The sequence below is a fragment of the Magnolia sinica genome, chromosome 6 (assembly GCF_029962835.1).
Source record: "Magnolia sinica isolate HGM2019 chromosome 6, MsV1, whole genome shotgun sequence".
Classification (NCBI taxonomy): domain Eukaryota; kingdom Viridiplantae; phylum Streptophyta; class Magnoliopsida; order Magnoliales; family Magnoliaceae; genus Magnolia; species Magnolia sinica.
The window spans coordinates 7,374,210-7,385,773 of NC_080578.1; the positions used below are offsets into that span (position 1 = coordinate 7,374,210).

Below are 11,564 nucleotides of genomic sequence, written 5' to 3' on the forward strand. Positions count from 1 at the left end.
CGAAGTTTTTTTTCTCGTAAGGAACAATGCGCACCTGGCGCTCTTTAGCCGACGGACATTTCCCACGCCGAACCGCAGGGAAGCAAGAAAGAAATAAAATGACGGGGCTCTAGAGAAGAAACTTCCAACGACCACGCCAGCTACTTCGTTCCTAAGACGCCTCTCTTGTTCTTCTTCTTCTTCTTCGACATTTCCAGGGTTTGCAGCAAAGAAGATTAGGGTTAGGGTTTTTGGAGTAGAGGAAGAACATGGAAAACTTGATCGGACTCGTTAACAGAATCCAGAGGGCCTGTACGGTCCTCGGTGACCATGGCGGCGACAACGCCTTGCCGACTCTTTGGGAATCTCTTCCGTCCGTCGCCGTCGTCGGAGGACAGGTCAGTAGCTCTCCCTCTCTCTCTCTATCCATTTCTCAATCTTCTTCTTCTACTTTTTGTTTGATGTTCTGATTTCCGGTTGCAGAGTTCTGGAAAATCTTCAGTTCTTGAGAGCTTCGTCGGGCGTGATTTCCTTCCCAGGGGCTCTGGTTAGTTTTTTTTTTAATTGGCCGGTTGGTTTTCCTGATTTGGAAGTTCTTTTTTTCTTTTTTCAAATTTTCAAATGATTGTTTGGTTTGCAGGGATCGTAACGAGGCGACCGTTGGTTCTGCAGCTGCACAAGACGGAAGAGGGACAGGTGGAGTATGCCGAGTTTCTTCATTTGCAGAACAGAAGATTTACGGATTTTGGTAGGTTGTTTCTTAATCACGTTTGAGATATGATTGTTCGAATTCTGTTTGAATGCAATCTGTATATTTGAGTATGTTTCTCTGTAACATTTTACACATAGTAGATTCTGGATAGATGTTAAATTGTGTTAGTTGGGGAATGATTACATTCGTTCAACATGTGTGAGTTCCCATATGGTCGAGCTGTGTGGGGCCCACAATTATGTGTTTGTGCCATCCAATCCTTCGATCAGATCCCCCTCTCCGATGTGAGGCCAAGGGCCCAAAAATCATCCTAATCCAAACCACAGGAATCAATGGAAGGGAGACCCACCATTGAATCTTCCAGATTGTGTGGAGCCAAAAGTGCTGTGTATGTATTGACCATCCAATCCAGTTGTCAGAGGTGCCTCTCTAAGATGAAGGGACACCCTAAAAATGAGGCCATTCCATATCCCAAGTGGGGCACGCCACAGGGAACAATGTAAAATCACATATTCCCTGTGGTGCGTGTGGCCCACCTGAGCTCTGGATTGGGCTGAACTTTGGCTGCTTGGTGAACATGATGCAGCGCACCTGATGCATGGTTTGGATTCCACACACACATCACAGTGGGTCCCACAGAAGCTCAACTGTTTGGGAACTCTTGTTTGAACGTATGTGATCATTCCCCTTGTTGGTTTCCTGATTCGCGTCAATTGTGCAATAATGGAGATTTAGATGTAGGTTAGGATTTTTTCAAAGATTTTCTAATTGTCTCATTTCATTGTAAATTAGCTGATTGAATGACTTGTTTTCATCAAAAAATTGCCGGAGCCTTTTGATGTCGGTGGTGTTCTCTTTGATGAGGAATTTTGTGGTCCTGCTGACCGACATATGTACAGTTTGCTAAAGCACCGGATTCCTTCATGTGGAGCCCATGGTTCAATGATCCGAGTTGCTGATCTGATAGCCCTCGTGGTGGGTAATGGATGCCTCGGAAGTTTCCCAGCTTGGATGATCCAAACCCTTCAATATTTGGTATTTTTTTTTTCCATTGAATGTGGACTGTTGCACTTCTTCTCTTAACTGGGCCATCAATTGAAGGTTTGAAATCATTCAATCTGAGAGATTTCTGCGGCATCCCTTATCCTCACCTAGGGTCATCAGATAAACAATACAGATCACTAAACATGAGCTCCACATGCAGGGAATCTTGTGTGTCAATAAACCCATATGTTTGCTGATTAGCAGGACCTTATAATTCCACCTCTTTTAGTCATGATTTTTGTTTTAGTGGCAAGGCTATTTCGTCCATTGAACTTTGACACAGTGGGTTCTGCTTATTGTGAATTTGTGATCCTTGAAAAGAAAGTTATACTAATATTTCTTATCCATGATATGATACTGATACTTTAAAAAACTGGAGTACCCAAATTGAACACTCTTAACTCTTCAGATAAGGGTAATGATGAGGGATTGCCCTTTCCCAAGATTTGAAATCCAGATCTACTGGTATTTTGAATGCTAAAGTTAACAACTAATTATAATTCATACTGCATCATGCCAATTGGCAACACATTCAACTTATGCTATTGTTAGGGAATATTGATCATGATTATAGTTATGACCGGTGACCCATCCTTGTTGTACCCATATCCTCAGAATTTGGATTTTGACAATCCACCAATCCATTTATTTTTGTACTTGATATCCATGCCTAGGCTTTGGTAGCATAGGTGCTCATTATTATCTCCAGTTATGCTATGGACTTCTCTGTCGTAGCAATTGGATTTTGTATAGGTTTCTCAAGTTCCTTTTTAATTTTCTGGAAAAAGTTAATGAAGGTGTGATGTATTGTTTGACCATCTCATTTTCTTTTGTAGCCATGGTGCGCAAGGAAATTCAAGACGAGACTGACAGAATAACTGGGAGATCTAAACAGATATCTCCAGTTCCTATCCACCTCAGCATATACTCTCCAAATGGTGTGTATATTCAGCACCTTACTTTATCTAGTTTGTTTTTATTCGTTGACCATCAAATTGGATATCACTCTCTTTCTATCTACTTTCTCCAATATCATGTGGCTTATGTCATTGCTTGCTCAGAGAAAAAATTATATTGTTTAGCAATTGATATTTTCTTGAGGTGTTTCAAAGTGCTTATTATTTGTTTGAAACATAATACAATTGAAATCCATATTATTTGTTTCATTTATTCCTAATTTCATCTTTTCCCCAAATTCTAAAAAACCATAATTCCAAAATTCCCAATTCCTATGAACCCTAATTTTTCAAATTTCATATTTTCCCTTCCTAACCCTAATCATAGAATCTACAAGTCATTCCCTTGAGTGTGGAACATGCCTATGCTAAATTAGAAGTTCCATCCTTCCATTGGGCCTAATTTTAATTAATTTATGTGATTTCTTAGCATGCAGGCATATGATTTGGGTTAAATTAGATTTTATTTCCCATTATTTACTCTTAATTACGTGGTTGGTTAGAATCTTTTGTTAATCGAATACTTTATAGACTTTTTCATAATATCCATGTTGTATGCTAGGATTAAATCATGTGTCCTGCATCAAGAAGCTAACCACTGACTACATAAACAAGCGGAAAAAGGATATCAAGTTACGTTAGCAGTCAAGGGCTAATTGGCTTAAAGAGGGGATAAGAACACCAAATTCTTCCATGGGATTGCTAATGCTCATGCCAGAGCTAACAAGATCACTTCCTTGTTGGTGGATGGAAGGAGACTTACAAACAAAACCCAAATTGGTGATGTCGTGGTAAACTTTTACTCGAGTCTCCTCTTGGAAGAGAATTGGAGGCGGTTAAGTTTCGATAATCTGTTGTTCAATAGAATCTCAAAGGAGGAAGCAACTAACCTTGAGAAGTAGGTTCTGGGAGTGGAAGGAAAGGCTGCGATGGAGACACTTGCCTTCTTTGAACTCTTCCGAGAGATGGTTAAGGTTGATTTGCTAAGTTTCACTCACGAGTTAGTTTGATTCTGGCTTACTACCGACAAAGATGGAATGTTCATTCATATCCATTCTTTCGAAATTTGAGGGAGTTGAGAGCCTAAAAGACTTAGGCCCCATCAATAGCCCTCTATAAAATCATTGCCAAGATCCTAGCTCAAAGGTTTCGATCTGTCCTCCCGAAGGTCATATCCCCTCCCCAGAGTGTCTTCATCTTCGGCAAGCAAATTTTGGATGGCACATTGGTGGCTCATTAGTGCATCAACTCGTGCCACCGGTTGAGTATTATCTGCAAGCTTTGGAAAAAGCCTATGACCACATCGATTGGAAGTTCCTCGACTATCTGTTGTACTGGTTGGGTTTTAGGGCTCGATGGAGGAAGTGGATCCAAGAATGCATTCTGTCAACAAAATTATCCATTCTAATCTACGATTCCCTATTCGGCTTTTTCTAAGCCGAATAGGGGTCTCCGGCAAAGGGATTCCCTTTCTCCCTTCCTGTTCATGGCTGTCTCAAAGGTGCTAAGTAGAATGTTGAATAAAAGCTAGTTCATGGGTCTCTTTGAAGGATTTAAGGTGAAAAATGTTGATTTCAGGATATCCAACTTCCAATTCGCAGATGAGACAATCATCTTTTGTGAAGTTGTCGAGTCCATGGTGGACAACTTGCATAAAATTGGGAGGTGCTTCGAGTCTCTCTAGGCTAAAAGTTAACCTCTTTAAGAGTGAGATCCCCGGGATTCACCTATCCCATGTGGAAGTTTCTAGGATGGTTGAAGTCATCCACCAAGCTGGCTCCTTCCCCTCTTCGTATCTTGATCTCCCTCTCTATGTTGGAAAACCGCCTAAGCATATGTGGGATAAGGTTGTTGAGAGAATGGAGAGGAAGCTTTTCATCTTGGAAAAGAAGGCATCTGTCCTTAGAAGGCAGAATTACGCTAATCAAAGTTGCGCTCTCGGACCTGCCCTTGTATTTCATGTCCTTGTTAACGTGCTCATCCTCGATCTTGGCTAGGATTGAAAGGCTGAGAATGGATTTCCTTAGGTAAAGCGCTCCAGCCAAAGGTGAGTTCCTTCTACTAGATTGGAAGGAAGTGTGCAGGCCGCACGAGGAAGGTGGTGCGGGTATTAGGCGGTTGGAGGATGTCAACCCAATCTTCTTGGACAAGTGGGTTTGGAGATTTGGCACTGAAGAGGACAGGATTTGGAGGTCCATCATCGCAAGTAAATATGGCGTTTCTGCCATAGGTTGATGGAACAAAGCCTTTTCCCTCTACAAAGCATCTCATCTTTGGACAGTGATTGCCCAGTTAGCAAGCAAAGTCTTCGAGGGGATTGGCTTTTCTGTCGGAGACGGTGAGTGGATTCAGTTTGGGGACGATATTTGGATTGAGGAGACCTGGTTTAGATCAAAGTTCCTTAGCCTTGTCACCCTCTCCTTTCCTCTGGATTTATTGATCACTCGATGCTTCTCTGGGCCGGGCAATGGCAGCGTTTGGGCCCTCCTTGTAGGCGCAACCTTAATGACGCTAAGGTGGTTAAGTTACCGAGCCTCTTAGCTTGCCTCCAAGGAACTTGTCTGTCTCTGGGAGTGAGGGACTCACTAGTCTGGCTGAGAGACAAATCTAGAAAGTTTTCTATGAAATCCTTCTTCAGTATGATCTCCCAGGTAACATCTGTTGTGAGGTTCTCACAGGCCCAATCTGGTCCTATGGAGCACTGCCCAAGGTAGCGTCATTCGTTTGGCTCGTCAGTAGTAATAGAGTGCTCACCATTGATAACCTGTGCAAGAGAGTTATGGTGCTTCTTAATGTCTGTCTCTTGTGCATGAATGACGCGGAGTCGGTGAATCATATCTTTATCCATTGCTCCTTTGCTTGGGGTGTATGGATCGGCATTTTGGATGCCTTCAAAATTCCGTGGGTGATGCTGGGGTTTGTGAGAGGGTCATTCAATCCTTGGCATGAAGGTAGACCTTGAAGGAAAGGTAAGTTGAGATGGCAGCTGGCCTTACTTGCTAGCTTGTCGTCCTTGTGGGGAGAGAGGAACGATTGTTGTTTTAGGAATCGTTGTAGGCCTATTTTGGCTGTTAGTAGTAGGGCTTTAATGTATATTAGGGAGTGGCCTCCCTGATTTTTTAGGGTCTTTTTGCGTGTTGTGGTTTGCCTCTTGTATTCTTTCAGCCTTTTGGGCTTTTCCTTAATAAAATTCATTACTTCTCAAAAAAAAAAAACAACGAAGAAGAAGTAAGAATATGGTGGGGTTTTCAGAATAACTTTGTAAAGTTTCGTTTTCAAATTTTGCATTGGTTTCAACTATTAAACTCGAGTTCATGTCTGTTCTAAGTATTGATATTCGGCATATCTCTATTCCCTAGGCAATATTATAAATTCTCAGGAAATTTTGGCTGTCTTGTCTATTTATAGCTTTTCATTAGGTTTTCAAATTTTAGCATTGGTTTCGACTGGTGAAGTCTGTTCTAAGTATCGATATTCAGCATCTCTAGGCAATATTATAAACTCTTGGGAAATTTTGGCAGTTTCGTGTATTTGTATTTGCACACCATACTGGGTGCAGCTTTTTATTTGGTTTTCCTTGATTTTACTGTTACTACTGATTTATCACTTCCTCTCTCATCTTCCTTGGATGTCAAGTTTATTCACTTCTGATTGTATGAATTGTATTCTCTATTTTTTTAATTGACGCCATCCAATGCTTTACTTCATTTTGGCAGTTGTCAACCTGACATTGATAGATCTACCTGGTCTTACAAAGGTTGCTATAGGTAATATTTTGTTTCGTTTTGTTTTGTTTTGTTTTTTTAATTTGCTCCTCTTTCTCCTTTTCCTTTCTGTTTCTGTGTTCCAAGCCTTTGGTACCTTGTTTACTTTTGTTCTGTTTTACTTTTGAAAACATTTCAGATTATTCTTCTTTGAAAAAAAAAAAAACTAAAAAAGAAAAAAGCCATCACTGGCCCTCTTTGTTGTAATAAGTTTGGTATTGTTAGTTTCTAAGGTGGGCCTGGTTCTTTTATGTAGAGGGACAGCCAGACAGTATTGTTGAAGACATTGAGAACATGGTCCGCAGTTATGTTGAAAAGGTAACAATCTGATATCTTAGTACAACAATGAGCATTTTTTTAATCTCATTTTCTCTTTATGTAGTGTCATGATGTTTCTGGTAACTTAATACGTCTCAAGTTTCTCGTTCATGGATGAAGAAGCTTTTCTCCCACACTTTCTATGTATGCGCGCGCACTGCGCACATGTGCGTGTGCCCAGAGCTTATTTCTGCAACAGTCTTGTCAGAAACTTATGGTTCTTATATCCTGACAAGTATAATAGTGCCAAAGTGACTTCAATGCATCATGATCCTTCTACCAGGTCCCTATCCAAAGTCCCTGATGTATATATTTTCTAACATTTTGATACAAATGCTTTCCTGCTCCTGCACCCAAATCTGTTACTATTTTCACTTGATGCTTCATGCAACTAATACTTAAATGGGTCTTTTTAGAATATTTATGTTATATCCTCCATTCTTTATCTGGTGATGATTGTAAAGGAAACATTCACCATGTAGCCGAAGCTGTTATCATCATTTCTGAGTTGAGTTACTCATTCCTTCTTGTTCAACTAATCTTCCTTGTAATTTTAAAAGGTCAGTTACATTCAGTGATAAATAAAATGGAGAGGGGAAAACACACACACACAGACTTGTTGCAATTGCAGATCCCAACTTCTAGTGTAATTTGTGTCATATGAAACTTTTAGAAGTTCCCTTCTTTTTTCTGATGTATTGTTTGCACCATGAATTTAAACTGAGGCTGTGAGGTGGCTAAATCCTAGTGTTCAAGATAGCTCTCAGCATCAATGAGATACTCTCTTATGTGGTTGCTAAGTATCAGTAAATCCTTCATGTCAACTTTCTTAATTCAACTTTTATTCTCAGCTTTTTATGTGGCAGTGCAAAATTATTCCATAAATGCTGCTTGTTTCAGAACATGGGAGTCCCTTTCCTATTTCACAACATGGAGACTCTGTCTCACATGTGGCCTTGATGTCACTTGTTGATTGTCTTGGGAGCATATGTTGTTTCTGACACTGTTCTTTTGTTGTTTCTTGTATTAGTCTCTATAAACATAAAAGTTCTGCATCTTTATTCTGCTTTCCATTTGGTTTTTACATGTACTTCTGATGACTCTGTCATTACCAAATACTTTTGTTTTTTGGCAGCCTAGCTGCATTATATTAGCTATATCTCCAGCCAATCAAGACATCGCAACATCAGATGCTATTAAGCTTGCCAGAGAAGTTGATCCATCAGGTAATCCATTAGGCAACTTTTCATTTTGTGTTAGACTCATGCCATCACTTTGGAGTGATTCATAATATGGTGGAATTATTTGGATTGTGCATAGGTGAGAGGACATTTGGAGTGTTGACGAAACTAGATTTGATGGACAAGGGTACAAATGCTATAGATGTAAGTTCCAAACTTTATGGTTTTTTGTTTTGTTTTTTTTTGTTTTTCAGGAGGCAATTTTCACCTGGCCATACATTTATAATATCTGCTCTGGTTATTTGGTGAATTACTTTCCTATTCTTGCCAATAATAAATGCATGCCAAAACACTCATCACAAGATAGTTTTTGAACTTAGCTCCATTACTACTCAATGAGGATGAATCTTTCACTTTGGCCTGTTGTGGGTTCTTTCAATACTTCTGTATCGTAATCATCCCTTTTTCTTCTTCCTTTCCTGCCATCTTTTTGAAGGTTCTTGAAGGAAGATCTTATAGGCTGTTACATCCTTGGGTTGGAGTTGTTAACCGCTCACAAGCAGACATCAATAAGAATATCGACATGATGGCTGCCAGGAGAAGGGAGCGGGAGTATTTTGCAACAAGTCCTGATTATGCACACTTGGCAAGTAAAATGGGTTCCGAATATCTTGCAAAACTTCTCTCCAAGGTAAAGCTTTTGTTGTTTACCGACATTCATATTACCGCTTGCTCAAGGATTTAGATAATGACAGGTTTTTTAATGATTTATCATGGTTTCAGCACTTGGAGTCGGTGATTAGAGCACGCATACCTACTATCACATCCTCGATAAGCAAAACCATTGCCGAGCTTGAATCAGAGATGGACCATATTGGTAGGCCCATCGCTGTTGATCCAGGGGTGAGTTTCTTATACCTCATTCACTTACTCAGAAATGAAAACATTATTGGCTTTGAATTTTGTAATTAACACCTCCTGGTTGTATATTTTCAGGCTCAATTGTACATGATTTTAGAACTCTGCCGTATATTTGACCGGATATTCAAAGAGCATCTTGATGGAGGGTAAAGGCATCAACTTTTTTATTGCTCTTACATGAGGATATTAAGTGCTTTCATCTGGAACTGCATGTACAAAGAGATTCAAGTCTCTACACCTAAATGCTATGTTGTACACGTCGTACCCTTTGCATGACGCTCAGCTGAGGTGCACCTCGTGCTTGACCAAACAAAAATCTTGGCATGGGTATTGCCACCTTATGCTTGCAGCATGTCATCTGGTGCTCAAAATTATACATAGATACCATAGTCAATATCGTATCAATCAGTTCATAATCTAGGGGTGATCATGTCCATGCAGACAACTATTTCAAACTAGTACAGTGGACATTTGATTGTAAAACTTTTGCCATTCTATTTAAAATCTGACCACTCCAATTTGGTCTGAGAAAAGGCTAAGACGGTGATGACGATGACGACGTTATTTTGATATTGATGATTTTCCATTTAAGAAATCAAAGAAACAAATTTCAAAACCACACTTTCTTTGGCCCTATATGAAGAGTTGTGTTGAGTTCTTCAGTATGCATGAATAATTATCCAAGGCCAGTATTTTTCATTGACCAGGATACTTTCATCGGAAACCTTCAACCATGTGATGGAAGTCATGTTAATACGTACTTGCATATAATGCATTTTTTTTTCTATTTTGATTCTGAGCTGTTGTGTCATACCTGGAACTTGGCTGTGCATGGTGCTCATTTATCGCTTCTGGAAATTGTTTTCTGAACACAGGCGACCTGGTGGTGATCGAATATATGGGGTTTTCGACAACCAGCTCCCTGCTGCATTGAGCAGGCTTCCATTGGATCGCCATCTTTCCCTGCAGAATGTGAAGAAAGTGGTTTCGGAGGCAGATGGTTATCAACCACATCTGATTGCTCCTGAGCAAGGGTATCGGCGCCTCATTGAGGGAGCTCTCAATTATTTCAAAGGCCCAGCTGAAGCTACCGTTGACGCTGTAACTAATCTATTCTTTCACTCCTAATTCCTTAGTTGAGATCAAGCCTTTAGCTGCGCGATGGGGTCACAACGTTCCATCCTTGAGATGATGGGTTCCTTTCCTGCTTGCCAACCAAAAGAAAATGATAGAAACATCATTAGCTGAAGGTTGTCTCATTTGATTTGTATTTATATTCTAAGAAACATTTGTTGCAGGTGCACCTTGTTTTGAAAGAACTTGTTCGAAGGTCGATGGGAGAGACTCAGGTGAGAGATTCAGGCAATTGATTTGAGATTTCTTCTTTTCAGTTTTCTACTTGATAGAAAAGATCTATTGAACCTTTAAATCGGACAGGAGTTGAAGCGGTTTCCTACACTCCAAGCCGAAATAGCAGTAGCTGCGAATGAAGCTTTGGAAAGGTTTCGTGAAGAGAGCCGGAAGACAGCACTACGATTGGTAGAGATGGAATCTTCGTATCCGACTGCAGATTTCTTCCGGAAGCTCCCACAGGAAATGGAGAAGGGAGGGAACCCGGCTGCCCCCACTGTTGATCGATACTCAGAGGGGCACTTCCGAAGGATAGGATCGAATGTGTCATCTTATGTTGGGATGGTGTCGGATACACTTAGCAAAACCATTCCGAAGGCTGTTGTCTATTGTCAAGTCCGGGAGTCCAAGCAATCTCTACTCAATAACTTCTATATACAACTGGGGAAGAAAGAGGTACTCCCGTTGTTTTACGATATGCATGGAACAAGATTGGACATGCAATACCCAAATCTTACTCATCCTGTCATCCATGTGTGTGAAATCCGGGTCATTCATCAAGCAGGCTTTGTTGCATATATGTCGTGGCCCAAAAAACTAGGCTGGTCATGTGAGATAAATGGATGTTTGAAAATTTTGACCAACAATCCACATTCAACATATGGAAGTTTCCCGCATGATGAACGACCCGGATCTCCCGGGTTGGAAGATATGGGGTGTAAGATTCAGAATGCTCTGATAATTCTTTGGTTTCTTCGGCAATTGATTGTGTTATCTTGTTGTGCAGGGCAAGGAGCTTGCAAAAATGCTGGATGAGGACCCGTCACTGATGGAGCGCAGACTGCAATGTGCCAAGAGGCTTGAATTGTATAAGTCCGCAAGGGAAGAAGTAGAATCTGTATCCTATGTCAGATAGGATGGAAGCATATACTGGGAAACACAATCTTTCTTGTAAAAATCAATTCTGCATCACTGGTCAGATAGAATCATATACAGATAAACATCATGAGTCGGATAGGATGGAAGCATATGCAGATAAAAGAGCGTCTCCTGTAGAAATTGGTTGTGTCATGGGTCAGATAGGATGGAAGCGTATAACGATAAGCACCATGTATCAGAGTAATGTGCGTCATATGCTGTAGAAGGTTAATGCACTATGAGTGGCCCATGCTGATTTATTTATTTTTTTCCTTTTTTAAAAAAAAGCATATGATATTGTTTCATGTATTCGTTTTGGTTGATACAGTGCTGAATTATCAGATCTTTTGCACTCATGTAATCGGATATTCATATATTCTTTTAACCTTTCAAAAAAATATATCTCCACATATTTATTCTA

General features: G+C 40.3%; 1 protein-coding gene across 1 annotated transcript; it reads left to right on the forward strand.

Annotated features, from left to right (window-relative positions):
* On the forward strand, positions 1-11,564 carry LOC131248126 (phragmoplastin DRP1E-like). Its single transcript, XM_058248195.1, has 15 exons — positions 1-377; positions 463-526; positions 620-727; positions 2,572-2,673; positions 6,408-6,458; positions 6,712-6,773; positions 7,909-7,999; positions 8,094-8,158; positions 8,451-8,645; positions 8,738-8,857; positions 8,951-9,021; positions 9,751-9,976; positions 10,174-10,224; positions 10,313-10,681; positions 11,013-11,564. The coding sequence occupies exons 1-15, from the start codon at positions 249-251 to the stop codon at positions 11,139-11,141; spliced, it is 1,833 nt and encodes a 610-aa protein (XP_058104178.1). The 5' UTR covers positions 1-248; the 3' UTR covers positions 11,142-11,564.